This window comes from Mastomys coucha, unplaced genomic scaffold (genome assembly GCF_008632895.1).
Source record: "Mastomys coucha isolate ucsf_1 unplaced genomic scaffold, UCSF_Mcou_1 pScaffold15, whole genome shotgun sequence".
NCBI classification, from domain to species: Eukaryota; Metazoa; Chordata; class Mammalia; order Rodentia; family Muridae; genus Mastomys; species Mastomys coucha.
The window spans coordinates 10,391,510-10,404,392 of NW_022196897.1; the positions used below are offsets into that span (position 1 = coordinate 10,391,510).

Sequence of the window (12,883 nt, forward strand, 5' to 3'; positions counted from 1 at the left end):
CTCAAGAAGAAGGAAGACCAAAAGGTGGACATTTCATTCCTTCTTAAAAGGGGGAACCAAATATTCACAGAAGGAGTTGCAGAGACTAACTATGGTAGAGAGACTGAAGGAAGGACAAGGTAGCCTAAATATAGCTATCTCCTGAGAGACTCTGACAGTACCTGACTAATACAGATGTAGAGGCTAACAGACATCCATTGAACTGAGTACAGGGTCAACAATGAAGGAGTTAGAGAAAGGACCTATGGAGCTGAGGAGTTTGCAGCCCCTTAGGACGAACAACAATATGAACTAACTAGTACCCTCAGAGCTCCCAGGGACTAAACCACCATCAAAGAGTATACATGGTAGGACTAATTGCTCCAGCAGCATATGTAAAGCAGAGGATGGCCAAGTTCATCATCAATAGGAGGAGAGGCCCTTGGTCCTGTGAAGGTTCTGTGCCCCAGTGTAGGGGAATTCCAGGACCAGTAAGCAGGAGGGGGTAGGGTAGTGAGCAGGGGGAGGGGGAAGGGAACAGGAGTTTGTTCTTGTTGGTTTTTGGTTTTTTGGTTTTTTTGGAGGGGAACCTGGGAAAGGAGATGAAATGTAAATAAAGAAAATATCTAATGTAAAAAGAAGAATAGGAATTCAAAGTGAGCTGTACTGGGCAAAAACTTGTTGTCCAGAAGATCTCTAGGCACCTAGTCACATGTCATGCAACCGCAAGCATTCTACCCCAGTATGCTTTAGAATGTGCTACTTGGTTTTATATATAAACCAAGTTTGTGTATATATAAAATCTATACACAAACATATATATATATATACATATATATATGTATATATATATATATATATATATATATATATATATATATATATATATATATATATATATATATATATATATATATGCGGGGCCAGGAAGCAGAAGAAGGTGGGTTGGTGAACAGGGGGAGATGATGGGAGTGAATAATAAGGTTTTTTTTTTTTTGAGGGGGAAACCAGTAAAGGGGATAACATTTGAAATGTAAATAAAGAAAATATAAAAAAAAAAGAAAGAAAATGAGTTAGTAATTCTTTCACTAAAAAGACATGAATCTTCATGAAACTCTCTGTGACATGGATGTTCCACTTCATGGAGCTCAATATAACATGGATGTCTCACTTCATGACTCATTCTGACATGTATGTTCTACTTCATGATACTCACTGTGACATGTATGTTTCACTTCATGAAGATTGCTATGACATATATGTTCTACTTCATGACACCCAGTGACATGTATGTTCTACTTCATGACACTGCTGTGACATGTATGTTCCACTTTATGACATTCACCATGACAAGTATGTTCTACTTCAGGACACTTGCTGTGACATGTATGTTCCACTTTGTGACACTCAATGTGAAAGCTATGTTTCATCTCTGAAGGGTTCTAAGGAATCAAATGTAAGGATTTCCTAACCTTTGTCTTTGGTGAAGCTCTTCTGGCAGCCCAGCTGGAAGTGTGAAGTCTAGAGACAGAGACATGATTTAGGATTATAACTCTGTGACTTGTTCGTGTGCTGATGGGTAGAACACACCTCTGTGAGCCTCAGTAGCAAATCATATGAGATCACCAGAGAGATTCAGAGAGGAGATCAATGCCCAGAACCTTTGATGGTCACCACCAGGGCATACTCAACAAGTTCCTATTGTTGTTAAGGTAACTGTGCTAAAGACTGCAGGGAACTAGCAAGTCTCAGGTCACACATGGGCATCCTAAAGCCCCAGGCAACTTGACTTTATTCACTCCCAACATAGTGTTGATCTGTCTTGAATTAATAGACTTTTCTCTCAAAAGTTAAGATCTGGTAAGGAATACACAACCTATCGAACCAATTTACTGACTCTAAACAGTGCCATATTCTGTCCCCTGGTAGGCTCACCTCCTCTTGTATTTCCATTCCCTGCCATGTTCTAGAATCCCTAGACCAAGACTGAAGTAGGTTCTAGAACCTTGCTACCACCCCCAAGGTCCTGAACATGCTCTTCCTGGTCTGGTTCTGAACTGTAATGCAATGGGCATGTCAATGGAGGCCCAACAGTGAAAATGAGACATGCTTTCTGCTCCAGCCATTACACTCTAGAACAGCAGTTCTCAACCTGAGAAAACATTTCTGATGGTCTTCCATCTCTTGTATGTGGATCTGCCCACATACAAGAACCAGGTAAAGCATAGGAGACTTTAATGAACTGTATTGACTGAACTATGCAATGTACCATCTTTTGTATTACTAAAGCAATTGTTAGATAATTTACAATGTATAATTACATGTTGTTTTGTGATTAATCACTATTCTTTAATTATGTTCAATTTGTAATATTAAAAATGCATACTGCATATCAGATATTAACATTAATAGTTGCAACAGTAGCAAAATTACAGTTATGAAGTAGCAACAAAAATAATTGTATGGTTGTGGGGTCACCCTGACATAAGGAGCTGTGTTAAGTGTTGCACATTAAGAAGGTTGAGAACCACTGCCCTAGTATGAATTGATGAAAATGAGATACCAATGTCCCCAAAAGCAAGAATAGGAAGAATTCTGACTGTCGTGGAAAATAAATATTTGCCTGCCACAGTCATTTGCTTTAACCAATGATTAGAAATTACTTGTCTATAAGAGAACACCTACTTGTGTGCAGATTGATACAGTTGCTTGAACAGCCCTGGGGATGTGACTTCGAAAGTATATGCAGCTGAATGTGAATGAAAATACAAAATCTATTATGTGCATTGTTCTGCTGTCAGATTTGGGCCAAAAACCCAAATACTTACTAGATGATTGACAAGCCAAGTGCTGCCTGAACTGGAGGGTCACTAGGATAAATGTAAACAGATCTGTTCTCCAACTCTCCTGCCCAGAGGTTTACTTTGGAGGATGTAAAATTAAATTATTTTATATTTATGAAACTATGATAATTATAATACTAAAAGAAAATAATAACTTTGAGTATCCAAGCAAAAAAATAATACAAAATCTATCCTGTTGCTTTTAAAAATTATTGAGAATTATAAATTTCTATGCAAAATTCAAACATCTACACCCAGAAAATGTGCTTTCCCCTGTTTATTTTAGTATTAATAATGACCTTTCTTATGTTTGAAAACTTAAAACAATAAAATATTAACTTATTTTATATGTAGAATTATGTAATAGTCTCACTACTTAATGGTGATAAAATATTAATTCTCTTTTTTGTTTTGCTTTGGGGTAGTTGTTGTTGGTTTTGTTTTTTGTTTCTGTTTTTGTTTTGAGGTAGGGTTTCATTCTATATACCACTCTTGCCTGGAACTTACTTACTGACCCAAGCTGGCCTCATATTTGTGGCAATTCTCCTGCTTCAGCCCCCTCAAATGCAATAATTATGAACAGGAGCCACCGACACCTGTCTAGCACTCACCTTATTCATGTGGAAAGAATTTTTGTTGTTGTTTTTTTACATTCTCAGTTATTTCTTGGCCCTATCTACTATCAACTTTTTTTTATTAGATATTTTCTTTATTTACATTTTGAATGATATCCCCTTTCCCGGTTTCCCCTCTGAAAAAAAAACCCTATCCTCTCCTTTCCCCCCCCCTCACCAACCCATCCTTTCCCACTTCCTGGCCCTGACATTCCTCTACACCAGGGCATAAAACCTTCACAGGACCAAAGGCCTTATGGAAAGAAATTTTTATGTTCCAACTTACAACCATGTTAACAGGCTTTATTGCATACTTTTACAATATAATAAAATTATATTGTAAAATCAAAATATTACTCCATTTTTACAAAAAAACAGAAACTGGGAGATTTGGTGACCAACAGGTATATAGCTCAGTTGCCAAAGTCTCGACATAGAGCCCAGGATCCTAAACCTATGACACTCTACCCTCTCCTCCCCATTGACAGACAATGTACAAAGCACGTGTTCAATCTTTCCAACAGAATTGACTTACCCTGGGACTATCCTTTAAATGTGAACAGAATGTATGCTTCATGGCTCTGGATTCTGCTTTCAGGAAACTTTCTGCGGTACATCTGTCATTGTACCAGAACTTGAAGGAGCTCTTTACTTGAAAGAAGATGGAAAGAAGTCCTGGAAACGACGCTACTTTCTTCTGAGAGCTTCTGGAATTTATTATGTTCCCAAAGGGAAGACAAAGGTCTGTCTGTCAGTTTTTCCTATAACAACATATCTGAGACAATCAATTTTTTTAAAATAAAAAAACACAGGTTTGTCCCACAGCTAAGTCTCAGGCTATTGCAGAAGATGGGGTAGAAAGACTGTAAGATCCAGAGGGAATTTGCTGTGAGAGCTTGTCTCCTAGCAATATCAAAAGCTACATTCATAAAGTCTCACCAACACAACTGCCTGAACATGAGCTGAACAAGGGCAACAATGGACATGCTAATGTGGACAAGGGAAAGCTCATGAGGCTTTATCCCTAGACAGAGAGCTACAAGCAACTAGTAATACTGATAGAAAAATAGTCTTCCTCAGGGAAGAACACAGCAATTGGATATCCAAAGCAAATGGTCAACCCTGAAAACCTAAAATATTGTATTTAGAAATATATGTGTAGTCGCCATTAATGAAAAAGAGGCTATATATTTGAGAGAGAGCAAGGATGGCTATGTAGGAAGGCTTGGAGAGACGAAAGGGAATCGGTGGGTGGGAAATGAGGTAATTATAAATCTCAAAAACTAAAATAAATATTTTTAAAACAAGTTTGTTTTGGCTCAGTTTTGGAGATCAGCCTATTGTTTTGAGTCTGTGACAAGGCAACTCCTCATAGGAGGAAACATGGCAGAGGAAGGCATTACCTCAGGGCCAGAAGCAAAAGAGAGAAGCAAGAGTTCCACAACCCCTTCTGGGAACACCCCAGCAGTCCCACCTCCTAATGGCTCTACCACCTCCCAGGAGTGCCACAGCCTTATCATATGGCCCTTAGAGGTCATTCTACCACAATTACAAAGCAACATAACAAAGTGAAAAATTAGAATGCCACCTGTGTGAGGAAGCATCTCATGAGGACGAGCCATAGAAACACATCAAGGGGCATTACGCTTAGCTTTAGCTACCATGGTCAGCTATCTTGGTACCATGGGACCTGTGCTACTACAAAATCTACACAAATATATGTACTAGAATACAAAATTAGTGATATGCATTTGAGTTTTCTATAGCTTTCTCTTGAATATGAAAATAAATTTCATGTTTTAAAGTCATGGACTATCAAGATGGCTCAGCAGATAAAGGTGCCTCCTACCAAGCCTAACCTACTCTATTCTGAAAACTTTTTCCTCATATTAATCCCTTTATTCTATAATCATTATGATCAAACTTATTTTATCTAAAATCTCAGTTGAGTTAGAAGTCTTATGATCTTCATTATATTTAAATTTTATATTCTGAACAGTGAATTTTTTTCAGAGGCATACTTAATTCATTATGCTTTTAATTTATCTCTGGGTATTTTAAATGTCATTTAAGTTTTGCTTGGCAAGCTGGAATCATCAACTTGAATCTCCAAATGTATAGTAAATTGTTCTAAATCTAATTTTTAACCCTGACTCTGATCATTAACCTTACTGAGGCCTTTCTTGCAGAGTTGGGACAGTCTAGTTTTGTTTGCCTATAAAAAGCTGAAGTATTTTTGTGTCTCATCCTTATGAGCTGTTTACCTCTGTCTAGGGTACACAGAACAGGGCTTCACCAAGTGACATGCTTGTGGATTGCAGATTTCCTCTAGGAAGTCTTATCCCACATTCCCAGCAGGGAAGTCACCAGTCAGGTGACCCGATCCCATCCCACCCCTGTCTCTGTGTCATTGTAGGCCATTGTAGGTAATTCTTGATGCAAGGCACATGTTGCCCAACTTTGCCTTTCTACTCTGGTGTGACTCTTAGACCTGGTACTTCCTACCTCTGCCACATTCACTCCAGTCCAACACTGGACACGCAACATTGTTAAGCAAATGATTTATTTTATTTGACAACAAAGATGTCCTAAGAAGTTGGGTATAAGACATATAAAAGTAAGCCTGGAACAAACAGGCTCTGAGTAAAACAGCCTGTGTTCACCTTAAGGGTGAGCAACTGTTGCCACAAACATGAGGGTGGAGGTCAAGGGGGAAAGTCAGAAGTACAGTTATTGGAAAAAGACACAAAAAATGCATGGTTCACAGCTGGCATGCTTGTCTCTACAGCAGAGGGTGCTTGTCTGGAAAATGATTATGACCAAACACACTGGCCAAGTAAGAAATCAGTTTGCTTAAATAAAGCATAATTCAAATTATGTGCAGAGCAGGAGTGATACATGCAGAATAAACAAATGTATGGAATAAACACAAACATTCAAGATGTATAATAAATAAAATAGACAATGTTTACCAAAAAAGTGGTTCTATGAATCTATGAAAATTCCAGTTGCGTTCTTTTTACTTTAAATTCAAAGACTAATTGCAAAATTACTTAGAAAGAAAAGCTGCCTCCAAATAGACTCCCTGAAACTGTGAAGAACAGTAATCTAAAACTTCATCTCTCGGAGGTTAAACATTAGATTTCAGTGAAAGGAAAGCAGTTATAAATGAACAGAACAACAAAGAGCCAACTAATGTGGAGAATTTAGAGCCAGGATTCTATAGCAGAAGGAAAACGATGTAGAATTCAAGATAATAATTGCACACCCATGCTTTAAAGTTTTTTTTCTGCAGCACATGAACCAAATCAAATCCTCTTTTAATTAAAATGTCTTTTAAAAACTACTCTAAAGCCATAAAAGAAAATATGAGTTGATATTTCCATAATTCTAGGGCACAAAGGTATTTCTTAATCAAGAATAAAACCCAAAATTACAAAGGAAAAAGATGACAGCTTTGACTACATGAGGTTGTTTTAAATTCCTTATGGATGATAATATGAAACAAAACTTTAAGAACTAGTTACATAAACACTTGAAACATATATTATCAAGTGTAACTATCCATCATATCTAAAGACTTCACCAAATCAAAAACAAAAAGATAACGTGCACAGACAAGTGGAAAAGATTATTCAATGAGAATAGCCAGGAAAAATATAAAAATTAGCTTAGTGGAAACTGTTCCACCTTACCAGTAAATATGTTAACAGATTGATAAAATCAGTAATATTGACAATGTTGAAGGGAGAAGGTAAAAAAAAAATCTTGGGAATGAAAAACTCAACTGTAAAGTGGTACAGCCAAGTTGAGAATATTTAACAAGTCCTGTGCAATGGCAAGAGAAGCAAATTCGTGCCCTTTTGGACAGAAGTTAGCCCGTTGGTGACCTAGTCACAGAAATATATACTCACATACACAATGTTTTTATAATGGCAAAAGCTGGACTACTATCTGAGCACCTACACTACAGTAGTTAAACAGTTCTACTTAGACAGTGGGACACTGGGCAGACATCGAGTTTCAGATTTCCACTGTGTGTCCTGGGGAAGTCATAAACTGTGTCTTCACAAGGACTGGGAAGGAGTCAGGAAAGTGTCTGGAGGGGAGTGTCATTCTTGATTTAAATGTATTAATTATCTGAGAATTTCATACAATGTATTTGATCTACCTCTCTTCCCTCCACTTATATCTATCTCCCTTCCCTACCCACCCAACTTTCTGTCTTCTGTTTGTTTGTTTGTTTTAACCCATTGAGTCCAATTTCTGTTGCCCAAATCCTCTTGAGTGTTTGGCAATCCTCTGGAGCATCACTGACCTACCAGGAGTCATACCCTTAAAAAAAAACTGAGGACTTACTTCTTCCTCAGCAGCTTTGTGCCCATTTTTCCCACCCCATGCTGGGTTTTGTCTGGCCTGAGCTTGTGCATCAGTCTTGTGCACTCTGTCATAACTTCTGTGAATTCATGTGTGCAGTTTCCTTGCTGGGTCCAGAAAACACTGTTTAGTCATACGTTGCCTCTGGCTCTTACAATCCTTATATTGATCTTGGAGTAGAGAACAACCCTGGCATGTACAATGGCTTGGGTTCCATCCCCATTGAAAAAACAATCATATACATAAATATGTGTGTAGCTATATATGTGTATATATGTATAATATGTATATACAAGTATTGTGTGTGTGTAATATATGAGTAAGAGGGTCTATATCAACCCATAAATAAATAGATGATGATGATGATGATGATGATAGATAGATAGATAGATAGATAGATAGATAGATATGATTAATAGACTAATAGAATGAAAGAAAATCTATCCTCTAAAACATGTAGGATTCTATCAGTTTATTTTACCTGTGGTACCTCTAAAGGGAAAATAAAAAACAGGAGGAAGGAGGAGCTGATAAAAGAAAATGGGTAGGGTATAATTTTAATTATGTTGTTTTATAATTAAAACATTAAAAATAAAAATATATATAAAACAAAAGTGCCCTGCCATACATAAAGAAGTAAGGTGTCCTATATAGTGTAATATTCCTGACCTGTATTCAGTAACTAAGTAGAGGTTCTAGAACATGCCAAAGATAACAACAAGGAGAATAGAATAAATGTATAGTCAAAGTGAAACCAAATATGCAGATTAGAGGTTGCCATTTTACAACACATTTTATTTACAGAAGAAGTCTCTGTTTCCATGGCAACCCTAACAGCTGGAGAAAGCATGAAAGAACACACAGCAGGTGCTAATTTACTGAGCATCAAATTTACCTCTCATTCTTCATACTGAAGGGGCTTGCTTTTTATTTTTCTAATGCTCAATCACAAACTTGCTACTGACTTCAAATAGCAAAAGTCAGTCACGGTGCAGTTTCTGACAGTGGTCAGCCTGTCATAATTGCATCAGTAGCAGCAGCACATGATCAGTAGTTGGTTCTGACCTCGAGAGCCCACAACAGATTCTAGGACAACCAACCACATCATCTTTCATTCCATTGTAGGACCAGCATTGAGTGTCTGTTATCTTTTATGTGGGCTTGACTTAGAGAAAACTGTGTTCAGAAGATGTTTGTATATATTACCTAAATTTTTAATATTTTACCTACTAAAAGAACTTTTATTGCAGCATCAAAAAGAGCCTGGGGAAATTAGCAGCTGCCATTTCAGAGAGATTTTTTTTTTTTCCCGTTTTTAGACATCCCGAGATCTGGCGTGTTTTATACAGTTTGAAAATGTTAACATTTACTATGGGACTCAGTGTAAAATGAAATACAAAGCGCCCACTGACCACTGCTTTGTTTTAAAGGTATGTTATGACATGCTGATTTAGACTTCTAAGCCATTTCAATTGTTATTTGCTGTTAAGAAACAAACTTAAATGTTATTTCATAAATTTTCAGTATGATATTATAAAATATGTAGTTTTAAACCAAAATAACAACGTACTGTGATATGTATCCACTTATGTCCCCAAAAACTTCAATCTGATCCTAAAAAATTAAATCTACATTTAATCTACTTTAAAAATTTATTTAAATCTAGCTAAAGTTATCAATTCTAGAAATATGTTTTATATTTTGAGCAAATTAATTTAAAAATCCATTAATAAAACAGACCAGTTTTCAATTCTTATTGTATTTTTATCCCACTGTATGAATGTTTTTGAAATTATGATCTTGCCAATGTTTTATAGAAAAACACTAGAGAAGACATTTTAAAAATTACCCAGGTTGTAAACCTTTTTTTTTCTTTTTGTTTTTTTTTGTTTGTTCGTTTTTGTTTTTTGAGACAGGGTTTCTCTGTATAGCCTTGGCTGTCCTGGAACTCACTCTGGAGACCAGGCTGGCCTCGAACTCAGAAATCCACCTGCCTCTGCCTCCCAAGTGCTGGGATTAAACCACTGACCGGCGTAAAGCTTTTCTTTTCAAGTCTTATGTATCTCATGCTGGCTTCAAGCTAGCTGGGTAGCTGAGGCTCTCCTGGGTCCCCTAATCCACTGCTTTCACCTTCCAAGTGCCGGGTCTACAGGCAGGGACTACCATGACAGGTTTAGGTTGTAAGACCTTTAAAGTTACATACCGTCCAGAGGAAATGTGTGTTATCAGAGATTTGAAGCAGCTTACATCTTAAAGTTAGACTCTCAGACCACTCAGATCAGCAAGTGGGTTATTTTTATAACTACACTTGATGTGTCAAATGTCTTTTGACCTACAGAGCTCTGGACTTAAGAGTAAGGTAAGTTTGTTTGCATTTGTTCTTAGTCCTAATAATTCACCCAAGTCAAATAATCAATAATTTGTTTTCATCCACCATTAGCATTGCTTATTGTAATCAAATAATTGCCTGGAATTCCTGGATTCATTAAGGACTCAATATTATGTGGCTTTCATTTAGACATGTTGGTCTTTAATCCCAGCACTTGGGAGGCAGAGGCAGGAAGATTTCTGAGTTTGAGGCCAGCCTGGTCTACAGAGTGAGTTCCAGTACAACCAGGGCTACACAGAGAAACCCTGTCTCGAAAAAACAAAAAAAAAAAACCCAAAAAAACAAAAAAACAAAAACAAAAAACAAAACACAAAACAAAAAAAAAGGAACAAAGAAAAAAGCTGAGTTACTTCCAGAGAATTCTGGAGCCATCTGTTCTATGCCTTTTCCCTGTATTCTGGCAGTTTCCAGCAGCCCTTGCATTTCTTGCCTTGAAGCTACATGATACCAGTTCCATTGTATCTCAGAGCATGGTCATCATCATCACTGTGAGTGCCTACATCTATTTCTTTTCCTCTTTTTGTAAGGAAGGAGAGTCAAAGGATTTAGAACATACACCAGTTCAATATAACTTCATCTTAACCTGTTATTTACAAACTTGCTTCAAACACATACATAAAAGTGACCTTTATTTTTCAGCAGACACAGATCTGTAATGAACACAGACCTGCTTTGAACAGAGAGCTCGGCCCTAGATCCCTTCTCATCCAATCCTTGAGGCAAAAGTCTTGATTTCTATCAGCATCTCCTTTGTTTGGTCATCCTTTAAGTTCATCCTCCACGTGAACCTCAGCACCATCACTGTTTTAAAATACCCAGTAACACCCAGAGCCTAGAAACAGCCCGGCCCAGCAAAGGGGCCTTCCCCACAATCCCTTCCACCTGAGAGTCTGCCTCTTTCCAGACCTTCCATGGAATTTCTTGACATTCTGCAAACATTCTAACACTCAATTCAATATGGTTTTTCAGTACTGAACACTGAGAATTTCTGAACGAACTTTGAACACTGGAACAACACAGTGTGAGGCAGCCATCCAAAAGTGTTTGTCGCCATCTCCTGGCCCAACTGGAGAACTACAACAACAGTCTGCATACTGGTTGGAGTCAAAACAAGAATCTGAGAGGGACAATCGAGGAACTGGCTTCCATGCCAAGCTGATGCAAATTTTGAGTCAGTAAAGGAAGCAATCCAATTAAAAGAGTCAACTTTTCTCAGTTGCTAGGAAAGACCACAGGCAGGAATTCTTTACATTTCCTGTTGTTTTATTCCTGTACTGTCTTAAAAATATGGTGCTTTTCTGTGACTCAATATAAACTCATAAATTCTAGTAGGTCAAGAAATATACAGGGAGCTCTCCAAATATCAATTTTTATCATTTTTAAACACAGAAATAAATAAATTTAGAATTATCTGAAGCCTTTGCAGTCTATGTGTCTTGCAGAGGGTCAGGGTAGGGCACACCAAGCACAAAGCTTGCCGGGAAACCAGTCCATAGGCTTTCCCTCATATTCCAGCATATTAAGGTCAATGAGTTTTCTGAATGCAAGTGGAAAGCCCTATGCAGTATCGTGGCTACTTCAGTCTTTTTCTGCCCATGGGAGCCAGAGGTAGATGCTCCCAAATCTCCTGACATCTCTGATCTTTAGTGCCACTAGTTTATGCTCAGGCTAGCAAGGCCAGCCTGGGCATCTCTGATCTTTAGTGCCACTAGTTTATGCTTAAGCTAGCAAGGCCAGCCTGGGCTTCATAAGGCTGCTCTAGGGAAAGACAAACACAGAAAGAGAGAGAGAGAGAGAGAGAGAGAGAGAGAGAGAGAGAGAATTGTTTTAGTTGGTTTTTTATACAATAAAAATGTAATAGAAGTTACAATGACCCAGGAAAATTGACATCACACATATTTCAGATCCTAGGTTTGGTTACCAGCCTCTGACCCAATGGCTTCAACATTTCTGATATAAGAGTAAATGCTATGCTTATTATTTATTTATTTATTTATTTATTTATTTATTTATTTATTTAAACAATTATTTTGACACCCAGATTGCAGTTCTACTACATGCCAGGCATGTGCTAAGCATCAGGGATCTTCCAAAAAAATAAGATAGGCAAAGTTCCCATCCAATAGAGACCTCAATATGTCAGAGCCAAACAGAAACAAAAGCTACAAGGACCAGCAAATCGAGAAACAGAGTTGCAATCTCTTCTTTGGGTCTGCCACATCCAGTGTTCTCTTGTGAACTCCTGGAGAACTATATAACTCCTGTACACACACCATTGATGGCCACTTAAGGACAGATGGAAACACTATGAATGCCATCATGCCTGCAGAGGATGTGCCCATGTGGATGTGAAACCATCATTAGGAAAGAGATAGATAATTGCAAAACTCTGTATTCTTGTTGAAAGAAATGGCACCTGGACTAAATTTTGGCACAAGTAAAACTAATTTTATAAACACTAGTTTCGTAACATAAAATGCCTATTAAGTAAGCCCTTTATATGATAAAGAAGCAACCTGATTCCCAACAAGGAACAGACACATAACATATATAAAGGATTTCAGAATTTAAAAGGGAGAAATACAATTATTACTGACATATAAGAAGTCCTTAGTTAAAGCATTTAACAGGCTTCTTAAATATGTTCAGAGTTGAACCTTTTTTCTTTTTCTTTTTTTTTT

General features: G+C 37.4%; 1 protein-coding gene across 1 annotated transcript in view; it reads left to right on the top strand.

Moving 5' to 3' along the window:
• Nucleotides 1-12,883, top strand: part of Apbb1ip (amyloid beta precursor protein binding family B member 1 interacting protein) — a 120,751-nt gene that overhangs the window by 94,409 nt on the left and 13,459 nt on the right. The window contains exons 9-10 of the mRNA XM_031369162.1: nucleotides 4,035-4,178; nucleotides 9,133-9,243. Of these exons, the coding sequence (XP_031225022.1) occupies nucleotides 4,035-4,178; nucleotides 9,133-9,243 (255 nt within the window). The remainder of the gene's footprint in view (nucleotides 1-4,034; nucleotides 4,179-9,132; nucleotides 9,244-12,883) is intronic.